The sequence below is a fragment of the Vanacampus margaritifer genome, chromosome 6 (genome assembly GCF_051991255.1).
Source record: "Vanacampus margaritifer isolate UIUO_Vmar chromosome 6, RoL_Vmar_1.0, whole genome shotgun sequence".
Classification (NCBI taxonomy): Eukaryota; Metazoa; Chordata; class Actinopteri; order Syngnathiformes; family Syngnathidae; genus Vanacampus; species Vanacampus margaritifer.
Genome location: NC_135437.1, coordinates 10,535,261 through 10,559,172, shown reverse-complemented (window position 1 = coordinate 10,559,172; position 23,912 = coordinate 10,535,261). Strand labels below are relative to the sequence as shown.

The 23,912-nt window shown below is 43.7% G+C and overlaps 1 protein-coding gene across 7 annotated transcripts in view; it reads right to left on the bottom strand.

Moving 5' to 3' along the window:
• Positions 1–23,912, bottom strand: part of reln (reelin) — a 143,381-nt gene that overhangs the window by 77,369 nt on the left and 42,100 nt on the right. For all 7 annotated transcript variants that reach the window (XM_077568015.1, XM_077568017.1, XM_077568016.1 and 4 more), the window contains one exon: positions 5,301–5,408. In XM_077568015.1, the coding sequence (XP_077424141.1) occupies positions 5,301–5,408 (108 nt within the window). The remainder of the gene's footprint in view (positions 1–5,300; positions 5,409–23,912) is intronic.

Here is a 23,912-nt window from a genome sequence, read left to right as displayed (position 1 = left end):
CAGAAGAAGAACAGTGCAACATGCTGCACTGGTTTAATGAGTTTGACTAAGTGTGACACAATAGAGTGGGGAATGGCAGGCTTGTCTGACCACACCAACCACTAAACAACAGTCTAACACAAACCTCAACATAACCTTTCTTGTCTGTTGAAAGGGGAAATCAAATCCAAAATTGTCTTCATAATATGTTCTATGCGCCCCCACAAGTCTAAACACAGCATTTTGATTAATATTGTGTTTGTGGAATAATAGGAATAGGAAGTAAGCAGCCAAATCCACCCGCATTTATCCATTTCAGGGGGTGGCCATTTTGTCACTTAAATAGAATAGAATTACTTTATTATCATTGCACAAGTACAACAAAATTGAAATATGCAATCATACGCAAGGTGCTAGCAATTACTATTACCGAAAATAACACACACACACCTCACTCAGGTAACGAGCGTCACGGCTCAGCTGTTATGTGGGTTTGGTCACGTGACTTTCACAAGCTGAGCCCTTATGCTGCATTCAAGGAAAGTAGGAAATTGCATTTACCCCACTCGGATTGTCGACCTCAAAGCGTTCGAGAAAAATGTAAACAACAAGGATGTCTGATTCTGATAAATTTTTTGTTAATAAAGTAACCTTAAAGATGAACAAATATATGTTTAAAATTTTGTAAATCATATTTTGCCATTCACAGTCTATGGTGCCGCTCGATGTAGGTCACCATTGTCGAGTGACGTCAGATTGAAGTTGGTTTTGCATTCAGCCATCTTTGTTGTTTACATTCGTCTCAAGAAAATCCAAGTAGGATATGTCCGACTTCCCACCCTCCTCGAATGCAGCATAAATTCCTTGCTTTCTTTCCGTCCTTTCTTTTGGGCATTGTCAATGTCATGTGCTTGCCAAGTCATGTTTCTTGTCTGTTTCTTATTTTGATGTGATTTGGGACTTTGCTGTTTTTTGTGTGTTTTAAGATTACCTGAATACTTTGTTTGCCTTTTAATTTTTGTTTAATCACTTCTTCTTCTTTTTTTAATAGCACATACTTGCATTACCTCCCTTCTTCCCTGAATTTGGGTCCCAACCATCCACTAAACCTGCAAGTTTTTATTAGTTTTAACTTTTTCAAAAATGCTTTGCTTTAGTTTTCATTTTTTTCAGTATTAGTTAAATTTTTTTCTTTAACATATGAAGTATTTGACGAGTGCAAGTTTAAAATAAAAAGGTCGCGAATAATTAACAACTGGCCTTCCTTCTGTAGCTATGAATGTACAGCAACACTGAAATAAATACATTAAAACGTAACCCCAAAAGCTCATGCATGATATTAATTGACAAAGATTAAAACGAAGGACATTTTCGCTATAATTATAGGTCGTTTTAGTTAGCTTTAGAAACCCAAGATGTAGCTTCAGTTAGTTTTAGTTTTTTAAAAAGCATTTTTGTTTTTATCTTATTTTGGTAGGCTAACAAAAATATTTTTTTTATTTTAGTTTTTATTTCGTTACTCTCCGTGAACTTTTTTTTCTGAAAGAGCTCAGTATTGTTCATTCGGTAATCTTACCGATTCAACATGTCATCATCATTGCGCTCTCTCTTTTTTTTTTATTAGCATGTGCGTGAGTTTGTACTCATTAATTAATTCAGCTAAAACCAAATAAAAATCCCATAACCTTCACCTGAACCGAATACGTCAAAATCCTGAGTCGTGAAGTTGTCAGGAGACCCGAGGAGTGATCAAAGAAAAGAGAGAAAAGTGAAATCCAGCACCGACGAGACACCACCTACTTACACACCGGGTTACAGACCAGAATCTTTCACCAACCCCAGTAGGAGACATCAAGAGACCAAAGGAAAGACTAAAGAAAGGAAGGAAGGATAGATGAAGCAGAGTGAGATGCACAGACATCAGCATCCACCGATTCAGCGACCAGAGGAAGAAGCAGATTGTGTTTGAATTTCGGTAGATGCCGGTGTGGTGGATCTGGCATGCATGAAAAACGGAGCACCAGGGAGAGCACCCCAACGCAGTAGCCCCAAGAGACTCGGGAAACGGCCGAGACGCAGCCGCCACCCAGCAGCCAAAGGAGGGGCAGAGGGGACAGCTCTTCGTGAACTATAATAACTTTGCCTCACTGCTTGCCATGTATACCATGTACATGCATTAGGTACGAACCTGAAATCTAATCAAAGAGCAGTATCAGAAATAGCCTCTGTATGCTAACTATTTGTTTATTCTTAAGGTTTTTAGTTTGCAGTTGTCTTTGAACTTCACTGTGTCATACTGAAACATGTTTCTAATATGTTGGTTATGGTTATATGTTGCTACATTCGGTCAATAAGAAGTGATAGGCATTTGACTCCACTTATTAATTTAATCCATTCTCTGAACCGCTTAACTTCACAAGTGTCGCAGATGCCTATACCAGCTGTCATTGGGCAAAAGGCAATTGCAGCTTATTAATTTCATCTATCCATTTTCTATGGTGCAGGTCCTTATTAGGGTTGCAGTCAATTTAGAGTCTTCAATGAACCTAACATGGGTGTTTATGGAATGCAAGAAGATGCATAATAACAGGAGAAATCCCTTGCAAGCATGCGAAGAGCCTCTCGACTGTGAGGCTTGCTGACCACAAGTCCGTTATGTTGTTTACTTGGGATGTCATTGGTTTTTCAAGTGCATCTAACGATGTGGTAAACGGATGTAATACATTTACTTTTAACTTCAAGCCATAAGAAAATGCAGGGCAACAATAAATCGTGCCGATGCAAAGATGTTTCAGCTTTCAAATCCAAAGGTTCATATTGCTTCTTGCGCTGATACATCTGTCAGCCACATGCTCCCCTGCCAGTCGCCTTTCAAACAGCTGTACACAGCTGGAGTGTGGATGTGCATTTCTCTATTGAATTCTGTGTGAATGCCTCCATTAAGTAGGATTAGAGCCACACCCCTTCCGAGACACTAAACACCAGGATTGTAAAACTCTCTTGTTGAGTTGCGTGACCCTCACCGGCCCCTGGTCCACATCTTGCTCTTCAAAGTGTCTCTAGCTCTTTTACGCATCAGAAGCTTTCATCGAGCAAACTGATGAAGCTCTTTGTCTATGGGGAAGCTTGTTTTTTTTTTGTTTTTGTGGTGTGACACCTACCCAAATTGCACACAGCTAAAACATCCCACTCTATGTAATATAATGGATTATTTAAAAAAAAAAAATGGTAACAGGATTTTTGGAAACTGTTATTATGTATACGCTATTACATATCATTCTGTGCAGTGAAACCTTTTTTTTAAATTAGCAAGTCAAACTAAAGGTGTTGCAATGCATCTCCAGAAAAAAATGCCGCCAAGAAATAAACATTGTCAGGATCAGCCTCTGAATGAATGGAGTCCGCCGGACAGCTATTCTGGGCCAGTAGGCCTCTTCTCCAAGGACTTTTTCATTGCTGGTCAATGGCCTCCAGAAATCTCCACTGCACTCAAGGGCTTCATCTATTCATACTTGACGGACTTTAAACATTCTCTGTTTATCCAGAAATAGGTCAAGGTGGGCTTCGACTCGGCTGCTTAAATGCAGAATACATTTTAGTATGTGAAGTGAACATGTAGCACTACATCTAAATCAAGCAATGTTTGCCAACAGGGCCATTGTCAATAGTCAAATAACAAGGAATACAGATGGACCAAGCTAGCTGCAAGGACTTCAGTTAGACTATCCGTAACCCCTTGAAAAAATACCTCTTCAATCAATTGATCAATCAATTAAGGGTAGGGCGAGACCTTTCAGATTTTGTTAGTTCTGCATATCCCACTAAAGCATTTTGCCCAATTCTTTGTCTCCATTTTGTCTACCCCGGCCAGTATGAATAGACAATGTCCCTAAAAAGCATGTTAGGATGAGTTTATTGTAGAAGAACTTCAGATTCGTGACCTCAACGCCACCAAAAGAGAATACTGACTGCTCCCGGCTATAATTAAGATCTTGAGCAGAGACCGCCGAATACTGATGCTGTGGCGAGGCAGTGTTTACCAAGAAAAATTAGGCTGATTTTGATTGTCTTCACATTAGTGAAAGCACTCATCAGACCTGTCAAAATAATCAATATTATATTAGTTAATTGTGTGGCTTAAAAAAGAAAAAAGAAAAAGGCTCTCTAGCGCCCCCTATAATGCTTTAACGACACAGCCCCAGTTGTTTATTTCACCAAGATCTACGGGAAGTTTGAGTATATGTAACAGCCAAAGACCTACAAAAAAAAGTTTGTTGGAGCTATAGCTTTTTATATTTTCCAACGCTGTTGCCATGGCGATGTGCTGTTTGCCATGAAAAATTGGTCTAAATGAGTGAAAACAAATGACATTTTGAAACAAAAACAACAAAACAAACAAACGAAACACATATCGATGCCTTCTTAAAATAATCAACAGTCTTTTTTTTTTTTTGATTTTTCAGGAAACAAAAAATTTAACCATTTTTATCATGAGATGATTTTTGCAAAAAAAAAAGACTTAGGCAATTATTTTAAGAGGGTGATGATGTGTAAAGGTGATTGTGCCATTTTCTAAAAATTTTAATTCCAATGTAGCAGTACCTCAATGTGCAAGTACCCAGTACTACCCTCTAGTGACAAACATTTTTGAACATGTATTGTAAGTCTGATCTGGTGTGGTAATCTGCCTATACAAAATGAGTTATCGAACAACATGATGCATTAGGTATCAAGGAACCATACGTTTCCACATATTCAAGAAAGACAAACAAATGATTAAAAATAACCCTCACCATGAGGCTGAATGCATTTGTTGTAATTAGTGTGAGCCGTGCGCTAGGTTTTCTTAACCCCTTAAAAGGTCCAATCATGGGGTAATCTCCCCCGTCATTATTTGACCTCTTCAAACACATAGTTTTTGTTAGCATGTGGGCTTAATTTGTTCCAATATGACATGCTCAAGAAACAGGAAGGCCAGAAATTTGAACCTGGAACCTCAGAACTGTGAGGTCAACATGCTAACCACTAGTGGCTACACTGTGCTTCAACTCTCAGCAGTCCAGTTTTCTCGTTCAGCCTTTCCCACTCTTCATCGATCATAGCCTGTCACAACAAAAGTGGGGAAATGGTCTTCTACTCATTCTGGGAACGGATGTGGATCACTGAGCTGGGTCGTGCGCCCTGTGAAACTGTGAAACTTCGTCATTCCAGTCATCAGTGAGTGTCTGCTAAGTTGAGCATGCAATGAAGAGCCTAGCCTTCTAGCCTTCAGATCACTGCTGAGGACGTCACACTGAGGGAGGGATACATCTTAGACTTACCGAAGCCAAAAGCAGCTGGCGCAGGGATGGGAGCAGACTGGACGGGTGTGGAGGTGTAGAGGCCCGTCACCAACAGACCATCAAATGACACACTGGTAGAGATGGTCACTGGGAAGACAAGAGCATTGCAATATTTGGTTTTATTTTAAATTCCAATTGTTCATTGATATTCCACTGATAAAACGCTCAAGTCTAAGACTTTGTTAACTGATTACAAACTGTAGAGAATTAGATGTGTGGCAGACATCTGATGACGGATAGCGTAATGTTAACGTGTTTACTGACCATAGGTTGTGGATCCTGCTGCTAATGAGCACACATGCTAATAAGGTAACAATTCAGGTGAAAAACATAACCTTCAGGCTCAAGAGTGGAGAACTAAATATGACAGCGGGTGTGAAAGTGAACACACTTAAACTGATAATTTGCCTAGTACCTAATTTCCATCAAGCAGAAAAGTAAGATTCAGTTTGAGGGTAGATTTGTACTTTTTTCGATCTTTGGATGACAATGACTCACAGGTTTTCATGCACTGTAATTTGGGAACCACCTGAAGTAGATTGGTACTTACTCATTTGCTCCCCAAAATTTATAAATACATTCTATTTTAAATATTACCAGTATCCCAAATACATATTTATACGGATTTTGTGTGTTTTTTTCTTTTTTTGCTAGAGCATACAGAAGGCTTTGATTCAGCTTCTGAAATGCAGAGAACGGCTGAATCAATGGTAGCTATAACAAAAACAACCAGCAGGTGACAGCAGAGTATAAGAGATCAACAAGGCCATGTTGCAAACCAGCTGTTTTCCCCACAGTTTAAAACAGATTTGTGAATAATGATGAAACTTAACTATATTCTAATGCTAATTGCTGCAAAACGGAAACAGATCGAAATATGTTTTTTTTCTGATGAAAGAAGAGACTCAAATGTTTCTTTTGGTAGGTTCCATGTTTTTGTAGCAATAGAACACAATATTCTGTGTGAATTTGCAAAATCAGTCAAAATCCAGTAAAATAGCCAGGAGTGAAGGGGATTGCTTCAGTGAAAATGGCTGAGATTAAAGCATGACACATACAGTACTAATTAATCATCAGTCAACAGACAAATGCCACAACATTAATTGGAACTGTAAGAACACAAAATGTGAAAACTTTTTTTCCACAAATGGATGTAATCTATTTTTGTCCTTTCTAGTAGGCTTTCTCTTTGTTGATTTAATTGGCTGGTTACGCTGTGTCAAACCTTTTACGCAGCCCCCTACACAACCCTCCATAAAAACAAATACAGATTAGGGTCTGGCTGAACAAAAATGTACTGTGAAGGGGAAACATGAATATACAGACAAAGAAGAACGGAAGAAAAAAATCCACTTAATAAAAACATAGGTTTCTTGAAGCAATGCAACAAGAAAAAATGGCATAAAAAATATGTTCTTTAGTCATTGCCTAAGAGCAAAAGCACCGATAAGCTAATTGGCTGGGTGACCCCGACAGGCGGGTTGGGCCTGTAGTCATTTCGGGTCACCGCAATTCAGCATCGGGGCAGAAATCTGCCAAGATATCTATTATGCAGCGGTTGAGATCTACAGCTTAGTGTAACCCGCAGCAAGTTCACTATTGATCCACCCAGTAAACCAAGACCCTGAGTGATGGGACCACAGAGCCGGCAGCTCCGCCGCTGGACATCTTCCAGCCAGACGGAGCCGAACACGGGGGAGAAGTCTAACCTCGAGAAGAACCCACTCCCCAAAAATACACTTTTACACAAGGAGGAGTGAAAAACAACAACCTGCAGTTAGCATCGACGGACCCTGGAATCCCCCTCTGCCTTTTGGGGAATAAAAAATGCGGTGACACCCGCGGCGTCGATGTGTTTTCAGTTATTGAATGGCAACATGTCAGTTTGGTCTCAAGGCGCTTCTTCTTCTGCTGAGGCGTTCTGAGTTTGGATGTGGGATCCTCGACAGAGCAGAATGTGTGGCCCAGTCTCCCACCCTGCCTGCCTGTCTGTGCGTCTGGGTGACTCCATTAAGACTTTACACACACAAGGCGCCTAATGTTTGTGTATATGTGTGTGGGTTTGAATGCGTGTCCTATGTTTTTGTGAATGTCTGATGTACTACGTCCCCTTTTAAGAGTAGACTTCAGCTCATCGCTCCTTTATATGAAAGCCTCAATAATTTAGCTCACAACTCATTCTGCTCTATGCAGACATGTCAAATGCTCTTCTTCTTTTTCTGTCCTTATACATTAATTATGCTAGAGTTCATACAGTATGTCCCGTATTAGGAAGGGAAAAAAGCTGACTTACAACTAAATACCTATTTTTTTTAATTGGATTAAAATGTAAATACTGTAATGAGAATAATGAAATATGAAATAGGGCTAACAAAAGTGCCCGCTTTTCTGTGAATATTTTCAACAAAACTGATCAAAGTTCCAGCCAGACTTCTGTAAAAAGTGTACTTGATCACCCAAGCGCTTAATTACAGTTTTTCGCTAATACATGTCAAGGTAAGCTTAGGATAGCTTAGCAACTACTAGCATTGCTTCTCTGTCTTCTGTTAAAATTAAAGTACCACTGATTGTCAACACCCACCTAAGTGGGGCAAAATTCATTCTCCGCATTTGACCCATCTCCTGGCGGAGCGGTGAGCATCAGCAGGGGCTGCGCTCGGGAATCATTTGATGATCTGACCCGCCAAGACTAAGCCTTAATACAGAGTGTCAAGCAGGGCGGCAATGTTATGTTAATATTTTTAAAGTCCTTAGTATGACCTGGCCAGGTATTGAACCCACAACCTCCCAGTCTAATGGCAGACACTCTACCACTATTCCACTGAGCTGGTTGATCACACCTCGCCATCCCTTCATCAGACTGCTTTTCAGAAGTGTAACTTATTCGCCACCATGGAGGCGATAATTACTGACTCAGGACTGACTTTGCAACGTGTTTAGCCATATTTGTAGTCAGTCTCATGCTGCATTCGAGAATGAAAGTAGTTTTTTCCCAGTTCCGACCTCAAAGCGTTCGAGGTGAAAGTAAACAACCAAAATGGTGGATAGTGATAAATTGTTTTTTATTTTAGTCCTCAAAACTCATTTTGACCTCCAGCAAACTTGCCTTCTCACAATTTTGCATCATTTATTGCGTTTATCTTATTTCATAAGCATTTCATACAGTTCAGTAGTTCACCGTATAATTTCATGCAGGGAGATAGCGGCACACTGTCACGAACGTTGTGTTACGTGTTATGTCGAATATTTATGAATGAAGAAAGCTATCTAGTTTTATACTCGAGTAAATTGTGTTTTACCATTCACGGTCTGCGTTTACAACGGGGTAGTGTAGAGTGACGTCACATCATAGCCCGTCTGTGAAGTCGGGGTACTTTTTTTTTCTAACTTTGCAAGTGGGATTTCCAAAATCAAGGGGGCGTTCCCGTACACACTTCCTGGGTTTGAAATCGGAAAAGTCCAACTTCCGACCACCCTCGATTGCAGCATAAATTCCTTGATGTGCCTGCCTACTTTGTATGCGTAGGTGATGTAAGTGCATTGTGGCAGTGTTAATAAGTGCCCAGTGAAGCTTTTTGGACTGTTCTCTCTTGTTAATATTCAAGTAGTTTCAGAAAAGTTCCAGAATTGGTGTCACCAAGGTTTTATTTCAAACCCACACTACATAATTTCCCATTCAATACAAGCCAGATGATCACCATGTATTTACATTGTTCAGTGCGCGAGAAGAGGCCAGAGTTGTGGCAACTTGTAGATGTTTCAACTGTGCTCTGAGCATCTGAGTTCTGATGCATTTTTTAGCAACCTCCCTACCCACCGACCTGTGAACCCCCCCCCCCCCCATCTCAAGGGAACCAATTTTGAAGACATGAATGAGATCAAGATGGCCGCTATGCAGAGCTGCACAGAACCCAGAAGAACCCTTCAGAGAGTATATGAAGGTACGGCAGAGAAAGCCAACATTACTTAAAAGCCTAAAGTTTGGAGCTTGTATATTTGTAATCTATCTTTTGTGTCATCGCTCCTGAACTTTTCAGTCACACTTTGTAAATGGCTTCTGATTTTCTACTGCTCTTTTGTTTTCTCAAATCTCTCAGTCTGGTCAGAATGAACATGAACTAGTTATAAAAATAGTACAATAGCACAAAGAGAGGTGCAGTCCATTTAGCCTGGCAACAGCATTATTCTAGCAATCAACCTCAAGCACTACTATATCCACTAAATGAGAGAAAACGGCCTTCTCGTTCATAGTGTTTGCACTGTGAATACATGTTTATTTTGTTGCGCCATTTTTGTTTCCCAAAACACATTATCCATTCAACAGATGCAATCCACAGTGCCTGTGAGACATATTGGCGGTGTTTACATTTCACACATTGATCCAAGGCCATGGTATGTTGTATTTAATCGAGTGGTAGAATAGATAATGCACTATGTCAGCCTGGGCTTCACCAGCTTCCATACACACAATACGCTTATCTCCACATTTCCATTGACCTGCATCATCAAGGTTACACACACTCCATTACTCTATAGACACATGCACAGGATTTTTTTTCTCTCTATTTGCCCTCTCTCCATCAGCCATTTCCCATTTGAGAAATCATGGCAAAAAAAATATATATATATATATCCCTTCTGCACTTTCCTCTCCTTTGTAACAGAGTACCTGCTCCGTTTGATGTGGAGGTGTAAGGGCAGCTGGGAGCACAAGGTACCATCGAGGAAAAAAATGAGAGTCGGGGGCAAAGGCATGAAAAGTGTTGATGCCTTTGTAGAGCAGAGCTACCTGATCAATACAAATGTAAGAACTAAATTATTTACACGTACCCTCATTAACACTCGGCTCACACTTGTAGCCGATCAAGTGAGCCAATCTGATCAAGTCCAGTTACTTGAGGGGGTACTATTCATTCACACGCACGCACACACGCAAATCTTCAGGCGCAGACTGGCGGCCTTTGATGGTTGCTTTTATCATTCTCATCCATACTTTTATTTTTGACTACTGCTCACTTGGCCGAAGGGGAACGAGGAGCCATAATGGAGGAATGCGAGCCAACGCTTTCATTCAACACATGAGGCAAGTTGTGTGTGTGCATGTGTGTTGGAGCAGTGGGGGACTTCACCAAGGAGTCGTCGGACTCACACATAGCAACCAAAAATCTGAAGGGAATATCTAGCCCTTATTCATTTACAGAAGGAGACCATACAACAACACATTCATCATGTTCCAAGTTTGCAGAGATGGGTAGAGAGTAGCCTAAAATTGTACTAAAGAGAAACTACTGTGACATCAGATAACTGATTATTAAAAATTATTATTTTTTATGAAATTATTATTATTATTATTATTATGAAATTAATCAATTACACTGACTCATGGTTACTACGCTATAAAACTCCAGTAATTTGGATAACATTATGTCAAATGCTTTTGGCCACATAAAAAAAGGTTTGATGGTTCAACTATGTTTTTGTATTCCAAGCAGGATCATAAAGTGTGTCATATTGACCTATTCTGACAAGTGCAATTTTTCCCAAAATTTACTCAAATAAATGTAGTGCATTACTACCCAACTTGGATAGATTGCATATGCGAGTAATCCAAAATTTGGTGATGAAGTGCGGCCTCAGCCAGTGAAAATGTCTGTCTTTCGCTGCTCTTTTTCTGCACTTAAGATTCTGTGATGGTTGAATACAGGTCACCGATTTATATATGACTGGACTCACTGTCAATGCCACTCACTAGCCTGCCTAACTTGAATACATTGATTTCTCTGTGGTGTTTTCAAACAATTTTCTACCTCTAGGGCCAAAATGCTACTGTGTATGGCATACAGTTATACCAATAGGTCTGGGAGAAGCACGACATGTACATTTTATTACCAAGACTTTTAATTTTCTCTTCTAATCTATATATCAAGAACAAGTTAAAGTATACCCATCAGCAAAAAAATCACTATGAAATGTGAACCAAACCTTTGTGAGTCACAATTCACGATATAGAGATAATAGAATCAGAATGGCCGATGCAAACAGTGAAGTTTGCTCTTTGAGAGGCTCTTATGACTCCATAAAGGGATTGTATACACACTGAACAGTGCTTTTAATAAAATAAATAAATGAATAAAATAACAGAAAATGTCAGTAATAGTGGCAATGTAAGATGGCTGCCCTCTGGCTTCAGCCACGAGGGTCCTATTAGTCCAGGGGTAGGCAAGTTCGGTCCTAGAGAGCCGCAGTCCTGCATGTTTTTGATGTCTCCCTCCTCGAACACAGCTGAACGTAATTATGAGCTGCTGATTTGAAACACCTAGGTTGGAGGCAGGAGACACCAAAAACATGCAGGACTGCTCTCTAGGACCGAACTTGCCTAGCCCTGTATTAGTCAATTCATATTCAAGTCTGTAGAACAGGTATCCTAGTCGTCAAGTCTTAGCCCCGCCTCTAGTCGTCATGGTAATGAAAGCCCATTGGCCCCAGAGAAAAGGGGACTTGACAACAACAAAAAACAACAACGCTCACCAGAACGGACTAATTTCGTTATGTTTTGAGTCTTTTGACTGAAGAATGTCAAAGAACTTTTATCAACAAAAAAAAAACTTGGGAGTTGTTATAAAGCCATAGACCTATGTCTCCTTTAATGTTAAAGGTTCATCTTAGAGATGGATATATGGGGTCAGCAAGTATTATTTTGTATTTGAACACAGCACAGAGCAAAGCCAGTGGCCCTAAGCTAGCATGTAATATTGATGATGCGATGTGGTTTGCCTCATTACAGACACGCACAACCGCGCCGCTGCTCAAGTATTGATGGGCCTTGAAATTTCTTCAACACCACCAGGAGTAATATTACCAGCCAGCACATAACACATTTATGCTAATTCAATATGTATTTGTATGTCACACCTAAAGCCTTTAAAAAAAATGGAAATAATGCGTCACATCCCATCTTTTAACTTGGACTGATGGAAATAATTCACTCAATATTTTGTATTGTAATTCTGTCAACAAATGTAATAACGTGAAATAAACTAATTCCTTCAAGTGGTTGAAATGATTATGTTCAATCTCTGAACATGTGGCAGCCACCATGCCACTAATCCAACACATAAAATGTAATTAAATGCATTAATTTTTACAGATAAACTACCTTTACCAGTGTCATGGTTGACAAAGATAACCAAGAAAATGTCTGCATTTTCCCACATTTTTCACATATTTAAAACAATGTAGTGTTTTGTGGAAATACTGTAGTTTCAATTTCAGAAATTGCAGGTTCAAATCCAAGATTTTCAAGGTAAAATGAAAATGTTTATTTGCCATAAATAATGAAGTAAACTTAGTCATTTTAAATTCAACCAACCATTTGAAGTAATTGGTTTGCTTCACCTTAATAAATTAGCTTAGCTCAAAATTTCAGGTTGTTCTGAGTGAATTATTTACATCAATCCAAGGTAAAATAATGGATGCAACGGATTGCTTCTTTTTTTTAAAGTTAATCCCATGTTTTTTTTTGTGCAAGTGTAACCTCACTTTGTTACAGTACAAGGTTTGTGAAAAGATTATTTTAAGAGATTCCATCCATGCAGCCATTTTCTTCACCACTTATTCCTCACAAGTTGCAGGAGCCTATCCCAGCTGGCTTCGGGCAGTAGGTGGAGTACACCCTGAACAGGTTGCCAGCCAATCGCAGGGCACACAGAGACGAACAACCATCCACACTCACAATCACACCTATGGAGAATTTGGAGTGTTCAATTACCCTGCCATGCATGTCTTTGGAATGTGGGAGGAAACCGGAGTACCCGGAGAAAACCCACACAAGCACGGGGAGAACATGCAAACCCCACCCAGGAAGGCCGAAGCCCGGACTCGATCTCACATCCTCTGCACTGGGAGGCGGACGTGCTAACCAGTCAGCTAAGAGATGAATGCATCAAATATTATAGATTCCAGCTCATCCCTAAGAGCTGTGCTTTTGAATCCACTAACAAATGTACCTGAGCATACAAATATACAAATATAAAATATATTTACAAAATAAATATATTCAAAGATTTTTTTTTTTTTACTAATGTGAATGGATCAGTGTATGCTGGGTAAGCAATATTTTTTAGGCTCCAGTTTAACAGTGCCCACTTGCAAGTTAAAACAACAATAATGTCTCCTGACGGCGTTGAAAAGCTTGCTCGCCGCTGTGGTTGGCAAAGCCTGCTGGCATGGGCTCATTCGTAGGAATCAGCATGGAGAAGGATTAGAGCGGCGCTGGAAAGTAAGAAACACTGATTTATGTTTCAACCTTGCTTGCATTCATTGAAGTCTTCCTGGCATGCTTGGCGGGGCCTGAATGGTTCATTTTTTGAATGCTCTTGTGTACAAACAAACCCACTTTCATAAGCTCCACCGCAGACGCCGCGCTAAAGGTTCTGGGAGTGCAATGTAGAGCAAGCCGCATAGTAACCCAAATATTCTCAGACAGAAAAAAACACAAAAAGCGAGAAGCCAAGAGAACACCCTTTTCCTTTCCAAATGAATGGATCTTTTCTTGGCAATGCTTCGGATAAAGATAGCTGACCATCTGACCCATATCCCACAGGCAGACCCGCACGTGCCCAGAGAGCACCCGGAAATGAAGACCGGGCCGTGGGGAAGCTACAATTCCATCTGTTTGTGTGACCATAGCAGCAGGGTCAGGGTGCCACTTCATCATTAGCTTCCTCAAATGCTTCAAACTGTCACTCACCGGTGCATGGCACCATTAATTAAGCATATGGAAGAATCTAAATGGTCTTTTTAGCAACTTCTATAAAATCCTATTAAGTATGGATGTACTGTATCTGCAATATTATCAAGGGGTCTGCGTGGGAAGTGTTTCCCTGCATGTATGTGTCATGCAGTGTTCCAGTCAGGTCTTAGAGGCATCATTCCATTGCGTAACCTTCTGGCACCATCGTGACCTGCTGGCACTGCCATCTGCTGTGAGACACTCGATCAAAAGCAACCCATTGGACACTGATCGTCTACAGGTCTGCTTAATGACAACATGTCCAACACTTTGTGCAAAAGGATCCAAACAGAGTATCCCATGGGCCCAGTTTACAGGAGCTTTTGCAAAAGGTTGCCAGAGGTTCGAAAATGCATCATTACTGTATCTCTTACAAGGTTGCTGACTCCCTTAGCTTGGCTTCACTTCACCCCTGCAACAGCCGTGAAGACAAAGAGGTGTGCGGTTTAGTCACAAGCATCCTGTTCTTCACACATTAGATGTGTCACAATCACACTTCATTGTGCTACAATGCAAATGCATGCGTCTGTCTGCATTCATATAAGGCTGTACAACAAAATCTCGAACATGAGTAAGCACAAGTGTTTGACATCATTCTGCTGAAAATTGATTTATGGAAAATATACTTGTTAATGGACAAATCAGTTTTCTTTTTTACACGGATTAATTTAGTGGATTATGATTTCAGTAGCAAAATCCACCCATTTTGCTCCTTTTCGGGGCGGCGGCCATTTTGCCACTTGCTGTTGACTGAAAATGACATCACTGTTGCTCAAGAAATGGCCAATCATGGCTCAGCTTGCTAACGTCACATGACCAAACTCAGAAAACAGGTGAACTGTGATTGTCCGTTACCGGTGCCCTGAGGACCTGTGATATAATTTTCAATTGACAAGAATTGACAAAATGGCCGCCCCCCTGAGATCGATAACAACGGGTGGATTTTTCTGCTTTCTTCATATTCCACAAATGCAACATTAATCAGAATGCCATATTTAGTGGGGCTGCATAGAACGTAACATAACATAACATAACAAAATGTAACTTAATGTAACATAGCGTGACATAACATAAAATAACATAACTTCTTATATCTTTCCAAGAACATATTGTAGCAACCCTTGTGGTTAACGGGTTCTGTAGTTTCCCGTGGTCTGAAGGGGCTGTGAAGGCAACATGACAATTTTTTGTAAGCTACACACCGTTAGCGTGTTGTTGTGGTTTTGGCGTGTTGACAGCTGACACTAACTGTTCCAAATTGGCGTTAAATAGTTGTTGCTAGCTCGCTGCTTGCCCTGATCATTTTTTAAACGCTACAATATTTTTAGAAAGATTTTATTTTATTTATTGTGTTTCTGAGTCAGAGTGCCTTGACACTCATCAAGTGTAGCATTATACATCCTGTCATGATTTGGGTCAGCTGGTGGGCTCCACCCACCATACACACCTGCTGCCCATCATGCAATCAGACCTCAATAAAAGCCTGATGGACACAGCAAGGAGTGTCAGGTGATTATCCCGAGACGCCGCTCTCTTGACCTGACTACTCGTCTTACAAGTTTTCTCCTGCTGCCCATGTCTTACCTTTTTGCCGCCACTGTGCGTGCTTTTGAGTTTTGTTTGTGATCCGCCTGTGCGCGTGAGTTTGTGTTTGTTTCCGTCCGCCTGTGTGCGTGATTTTGAGTTTGTTTGCTATCCGCCTGTGTGCGTGAGTTTCTGTTTATTTTTGTCCGCCTGTGTGCGTGATTTTGTGTTTGCGTTTATCGCCACATTAAATCAAAGTTATCCGCATCCCTGCCGTGGCTCGCCTTCCTCACTGCATCTGGGTCCGCCCTTCTCAAGCCGTGACAGAATCACCCGACCAACTATGGACCCCGCAGATCCCAACAGCCCGCGCCAGGTCCTGGCCAGCCATGGACACTTGCTCGGCCGGCACGAGCAATACTTCCAGGATCTAAAGGAGGTGATGTCGGCACTAACTGCACAGATTGGATCGCTCACCTTAAAGATGGAGCGGAGACCGGAATCCACGGCCGCGGAAGACTCACGACCTGCCAGAGCGTCTCCTGTTTTCTCCACTTCCCAATCAGCAGGCAATCTTGTCTTCCGGGAACCCAATATTCCGCATCCCCCCCCGCTACGCTGGCGAGATTGGTGGGTGTGACCAGTTCCTTCATCAGTGTAGCCTGGTCCTCGACCAACAGCCGTACACCTTCCCGGACGACGGCTCCAGAGTTGCTTTTATTATGAGCTTGCTTTCCGGCCAGGCAGCATTATGGGCGATGGCGGCCAGCAAAACCAACCCGGAGCTCCGAGCCTCAGTTCCTGCCTTCCTGACTGAATTCCGTAATGTCTTCGACCACCCAGTAAGAGGGAAAGAAGCAGGCAGCCGCTTACTGGACCTCCAGCAAGCCGGCTCCTCCGTGGCGGAATTCTCCATCTCTTTCCGGGTTTTGGCCGCCGAGAGTGGTTACTGCGACGCGGCGCTGTGCGGAATTTTCCGGCAGGGACTAAACCCGCGGATTAAGGATGAGCTGGCGGCACGGGACGAGACGTCCACGCTGGAGGAGCTCATCGGCTTGGCCATCCGGTTGGATAACCGGTTGCGGGAGCGACGGCGGGAACGGGAGGAGGAGGAGGAGCGACGACCGGAGGCAACGGAGACGTCTGCTCAGCCGGTGTCGGCCACGTCCGCGGGGCGCTTCGTCGACGCCCCGCCTCCCAACGCTTCATGGCGACGCGCGCCTGCCAGAGATGGCGCGGAGCCTTTGCAGCTGGGAGGAGAGCGGCTCTCGGCAACGGAGCACACGGACCGGTGGAGACACCTAGCGGCCAAGTGTGGGAGGCGGCCTGAGAGACACAGGCACGTCGCACCTGTTCCAGCCCCAACCATCCCATTCCAACGTAACCCAAGGAGACTACTAGTCTCAGGAGAGATGACATGGGGGGGGGGGTAAACGCTAGGATGACGGCTCTGGTGGATTCAGGGTCGGATGAATGCATTATTGACCCGAGGATGGTGGACATCCTGAAATGCCCGGTGGTTGAACTCAAGAGAGCCAAGGAGATGCGCGACCTCGACGGGCGCACCCTGGGTGTGATTTCACACCGAACGGAGAGCCTACAGATGCGTCTTTCGGGGAACCACGTGGAAACCGTTCAGTTCCTCATTATGCCGTCCCGGTCGGCCCCAGTGGTCCTGGGCCTGACTTGGCTGGCCAGGCATAACCCGGACATTAACTGGGCCATTCCCAGGGTGGAGAGATGGAGTGTTTTCTGTCACTCGCATTGCCTGCAGTCAGCAGTGGATGATCACCGTGGCCCAGCCAAAGCCACGTTAGAGGAGATTAACCTGGATGAGGTACCGGCAGAATACCACGACTTGCGGGAGGTGTTTAGCAAGGACCGGGCCATGTCTCTCCCTCCACATCGACCTTATGACTGCGCAATAGAACTGGTTCCTGGGGCACCGCTGCCTGGTACACGCCTATATCAGATCGTCAAGCCCTCACGGAGTACCTCACCACGTCCCTGGCGGCCGGACTGATTCGGCCTTCCAAGTCACCGCTAGGGGCGGGGTTCTTCTTCGTGGAAAAGAAAGACAAGACCCTACGCCCGTGCATCGATTTCCGTGGTCTGAACGACATAACTATCAAGAACAAATATCCGTTGCCGCTAATGGACTCAGCGTTTGCTCCCTTACATTCAGCCACAGTATTCACCAAACTGGACCTTCGCAGTGCCTACCATCTAGTGAGGATAAGGGAGGGCGATGAGTGGAAGACAGCATTTAAAACACCTATTGGGCATTTTGAGTACTTGGTGATGCCGTTTGGCCTCTCAAACGCTCCCGCCGTGTTCCAGGGATTCATTAATGACGTCCTGCGCGACATGCTCAATCATTTTTGTTTTGTTTACCTGGACGACATTTTGATTTTTTCAAGAAATCAAACCGAACATCGACAACATGTTCGGCTGGTCCTGGAACGACTGCTGGAAAACCGGCTATATGTAAAAGCCGAAAAATGTGAGTTTCACGCCAGTTCAGTCCAATTCCTCGGCTACATTGTGGAGAAGGGTCGATTGAGAGCCGACCCAGCGAAGATCCAGGCCGTGGTCGAGTGGCCCACTCCCACATCCAGGAAACACCTACAGAGGTTCCTTGGATTCGCAAACTTCTACCGTCGATTCGTTCGCAACTACAGCTTAAAAGCGGAACCACTAACAAGACTGACATCCACCAAAATTCCGTTTGTTTGGACCCAACAGGCAGAGGCCGCATTCATCAATTTAAAAGTATTATTTTCGCGTTCCCCGGTGTTGACACACCCCGATGAGACTCTTCCCTTTATCGTCGAGGTCGACGCTTCAGAGACAGGAGTGGGGGCAGTGTTATCCCAACGGTCACCGGAGGACCAGAGGCTACACCCATGCGCCTTCTTCTCGCGCCGGCTCAACCAGGCTGAGCGCAACTACGACGTGGGCAACCGGGAGCTGCTGGCCGTTATCCTTGCGTTGCAGAAGTGGCGGCACTGGCTGGAGGGCGCGGCGGAACCTTTCCAGATTTTTCCTGACCACAAAAACTTGGCGTACCTCCGGTCCGCCCGAAGGCTGAATCCCCGCCAGGCACGCTGGGCCCTGTTCCTAACCAGATTTAATTACACCATCACCTATCGACCAGGAGCCCGGAACATCAAGCCGGACGCCTTGTCCCGAATACACAGTCCAGCCGCCGAGGGGTCTCCACCCGAAACCATTGTCCCGGAGGACAGAGTATTGGGAGCCCTCCGGTGGGAAGTGGAGCGGAAGGTGGCGGATGCAGCGGACGACACGCAGACCCCGGTCGCGTGCCCTGAAGACAAGTTGTTCGTGCCCACACACCTTCGGCAGGAAGTGCTGCAGTGGGGGCATGCGTCGAAGGTAGCATGTCACCCTGGGGTGGGTCGCACGCTGTCCTTGGTAGCACAGAGATTTTGGTGGCCTGGGCTGCGCAAGGACGTCAGGACTATGTCACGTCCTGCACGGTGTGTGCGCGTAATAAGTCCTCCCGCCTGAAGCCATCCGGCCAGCTCCGACCCCTGCCCATTCCCCACCGTCCTTGGTCGCATGTGGCCCTGGATTTCATTACCGGACTACCTACTTCCAACGGGCGGTCGGTAATCCTGACGGTGGTGGACCGGTTTTCAAAGATGGCCCACTTTATCGCCCTGCCCAAATTGCCCACCTCGCTACAAACGGCGGATATCCTGATAAAAGACGTTTTCAGGATCCACGGGATTCCAGCGGACCTCGTCTCCGACAGGGGGCCCCAGTTCGTGTCCCGGGTTTGGAAGGCCTTTTGCAAGTCCTTGGGGGCTACGGCTAGCCTGTCGTCGGGCTACCACCCCCAATCCAATGGGCAGACGGAGCGTGCCAACCAGGATTTGGAGGCAGCACTTCGATGTGTGTGCCATCAGCACCCTTCCTCGTGGGCGTCCCACCTCCCTTGGGTCGAATACGCCCACAACACTCTCGAGTGCTCGGCCACAGGCCTGTCCCCGTTCAACGCGGCCTGTGGCTATCAACCCCCCTTGTTTCCTTCCCAGGAGGGCGGTGTTGCCATTCCCTCAGTCCAGACCCACCTCCGCCGGGCTCGCAGGGTTTGGCAAGACACTAGGAAGGCCCTGTGCCGCACCTCGGACCGCAACAAGCGGCTCGCGGACAGGCACCGGGTTCCGGCACCGCTCTACCGACCGGGTCAGAAGGTGTGGCTCTCAACTAGGGACCTACAGTTGGCGGGGAGTTCAAGGAAGCTGGGGCCGCGGTTCATCGGCCCGTTTGAGGTCAACGCTATGGTCAACCCGGTAGCGGTCCGGCTCAACCTGCCCCCTACTCTCAAGGTACACCCAGTGTTCCACACGTCTCTGCTTAAGCCTGTCTCTGCCAGCCCCTTGTGCCCGCCGACCGCGCCCCCGCCGCCTCCCCGGGTCGTGGGGGGGCAGCCGGTGTACACAGTAAGGGACATTCTGGAATCTCGAAAGCGGGGCAGAGGGTTTCAGTATCTGGTCGATTGGGAGGGGTACGGACCCGAGGACCGCCAGTGGGTTCCCCGCTCCTGGATATTGGACCAGTCCCTCGTTCGGGATTTCCATTTAGCACACCCATCGGCGCCGGGTGGTCCGCCTAGGGGCGTCGTTAAGGGGGGGGGGGGGGTACTGTCATGATTTGGGTCAGCTGGTGGGCTCCACCCACCATACACACCTGCTGCCCATCATGCAATCAGACCTCAATAAAAGCCTGATGGACACAGCAAGGAGTGTCGGGTGATTATCCCGAGACGCCGCTCTCTTGACCTGACTACTCGTCTTACAAGTTTTCTCCTACTGCCCATGTCTTACCTTTTTGCCGCCACTGTGCGTGCTTTTGAGTTTTGTTTGTGATCCGCCTGTGCGCGTGAGTTTGTGTTTGTTTCCGTCCGCCTGTGTGCGTGATTTTGAGTTTGTTTGCTATCCGCCTGTGGGCGTGAGTTTCTGTTTATTTTTGTCCGCCTGTGTGCGTGATTTTGTGTTTGCGTTTATCGCCACATTAAATCAAAGTTATCCGCATCCCTGCCGTGGCTCGCCTTCCTCACTGCATCTGGGTCCGCCCTTCTCAAGCCGTGACACATCCAAGGCAAATAATACTGAAAATGTCTCGCTCTGAATTTTGCCAGACTCAGACTGAACTGTGCAGGTAATTTAGGCTACATAATACCGTGAGTTTCTTCACCGGTGACTTGCTAGCTAGGTTGGGCTAGCATCAGCATTCTTTGAGTTACGGCTGGGCTACACTGCCTGAAACACTATGTCATAATAACCAAAAGTCAAGCAGAACTCAAATGGATTTTGTTAGCACATATTAGCATTAGCTTCAAATAGCAAATTCTTGATCGTGACGTGTCTGCTACATCATGGATTCCACACAAATTGACAACGAAGTGTATTGAAGTGCCGTCTCCACTCCACGAGAGAAAATGTTTTTCTCTTAATGGGCACTCATTTTTATCCTTCACACTATGGGGTCCGCTGTCCTAAGCCCTAGCTTCACTCCCCAGTCATTATGGTATACAAAACTGTGGCAAAAGCTGAATTCTGAGAGGCTTAAAAAAATCTGGTATAAAGTGTGCTGTCATTTCTTATCCTTGGGGTATTTTTTGACAAAAGCACATCACTGACATGTTATAGAAAACTGTTTAAAATTGAGAAATTCTAAATAAGTCTGCTTTAAATCCTGATATGATGACATGAGAATTAGGGGCAAATGGCCTGTAATACCAAAAGGCAACAAAACTGAGTCTTGAAGCATTAATATCCTGCACATGAAACAAAACCAAATCTGCATATTATTCAGCAATAGATGCAGCATTAGCGGTTGTTGCAAATGGTTAGATTGGATTAGGGTTCAGGAACACAAATAATGTGTTCCCTCTGTCGCTTGGTGACTGCCAGGACTGGAGAGTGAGCTGTCCTCATGATCAACACCATGTGTTCTGCAGACCAAGACACAGCCTCAGATATGCAGCTTGTCAAGCACCCTTCAGTTGTGTAAGCAATAATGAACTGGTTAAATGATTGCAAAAAGCGACATTGCTATTAGGGGCACGCAAGTCAGGGAACAAACTGAAAAAAACTCCAGTATGAATACAGACTGTAAAAATTGAAATTACCAGCTGCAAGACAAAATCTGAAGGAATGCTCAAACACAGTCAAATACCAAATTGGCTTAAGACACTAAACCACAACCCTTTACAAATTCTGTGGAAATACAGATTTCAGCACAAATGAGGAAATACCACAAATAAAATGAACATTCAAACTGGAATAATACTCACTGGAGCACAAACATCTGTCATGTTGGGATAATCCTTATTTAGAATTTGGATCGGCACCAACTTGCACACATTCATGAATTTTCATCAAGATTCAAGCATCAGCCATCATTCAAGCATCAGAGCTATCCGGCTAAATTTAAAGGTTTTTCTTCTTGGTTTAAACTTTACACCCCACTTTTCCCCAAGTTTGGCTAAATCAGTCAACTGGTGTAAATCTGGTACCGCAACCTCATGATCAATGACAAACTGGAACATGTTACGCAGTTGTACAAGTACCAATAACAGAAATGGACACACACCAAGTGTTCCTCCTTCCCGTATGGCCTGGTCCACTGGGAGCCACCCTGATGGGAAATGAGAAGGAGGTCATCTGGGCTAAATTGTCACCCGTACAACCTCATTGCCTCTCTCACTCCAAGGGGCAAACCCAGCAAGGTCCCACTTTGGCCACGCTAAGAAACTTCCCATTTTCCCAGTGCTACCTCACAACTTAGTGAGCCGTGACCACACAACTCCTGACAGTGAGGACTAGGAGTTGGCATACTGAATGGGAAACTGTATTATGGCTCGGCTCAGATACCAGGAAGGGACAATACTCGGCATAATGAAAAAAGTTCAGCTTTTTTTTTTTTTACTCATTCACTGCTATTGACTGCTATAGTCAGAAATTCATTTTAACTACTTCTATTAGTTAAAAATATTTTTTTTTTAATATGAAAACCTAGAAAACATTTTTTTTGTACATTTAGAACAGATATAAAATTTGTGATTAATCGTGAGTTAACTAGTGACGTCATGCAATTAATTGCGATTAAAAAATGTAATCACCTGACACCCCTAATTTTTAATAATCTTTTTTTTCTTTTTTTAAATAAATAAATAAAAAATAATTATTATTTTTTTCCAATTTTTAATTATCTTTTTTTTAAAAATTCATCAGCGATTACCATTTTTAATCGTAATTAATCGCATGACTTCACTGTATATCTGTTCTAACACAATTTTTTAAAAATCTAGGTTTTCATACTCTTGTTAACAAAAGTGGGAAAAATGTTAAACTAATAGAAAATAGTTCAAATTAATTTTTGACGCCTATAGCCGTCAATGACAGTGAATGAGTTAATAAGAAGCTAACTGGCATTGACAAGCTATCAAAACAAAGTGTTCCCCTTCCTTTGCAAATGTAAATTGATTTGCAAAAGTGCTAATGATTAGGCTAATGATAACAACTAAACTTTTCTCTGTGTGTCTCTCTAGTGCTGTAGTTCTTGAGGCCACTTTTTAAGCGTCTCGTCTCGGAATTGAAGGCATTTTTTTGGTCTCGATACTCTCTAGTTTCTACTGTATTGTCTTGGTCTCAGTTGGTGTGGTCTTCACTACAGCACTAGTTTTCTTAGCTAATATAAAGATGTTTGTAATGCCAGGAGAATGTGTTTTTTATGACTGGTGCCAGATGCAAAACATTCTGGATGGGGAATATCACTGGCGTCGGGCCAAAACTGTGTACCTCCGAAATTGTCACTTTTCAGGAGACCCCAAAAATGGCATGTTTGTTCAACCATTAACATTGTATCATCAAGGAGAACAAGACATTTTAAACACTTAAGATTGGTTGATAATTCATAAAGATACCCGCATGTGTGGACTGAACAAAAGTATGGATTTTTTAAATAATTATTTTTTTTTACTTAGGAGGTTTTGGCCTGACATCAGGGATATGTTTCTCACCTGAATCTGCTGTGTCATCATTGTTATAGCTTAATGTCCCCGTTTTGTTGCCTGAAGTTAATTAATCCATTATGTGCTCATCTGTAGCAAACTTTACCTGGTGCAGACAGACACTCATTAAACATACAGTATGTGTTTTAGTACTATAAGACATCTACCAAGAGGTAAATCACTGACCACCATTCTTGTGGTTTCCAGTTTAGTGGATATGGCAAGAATGACT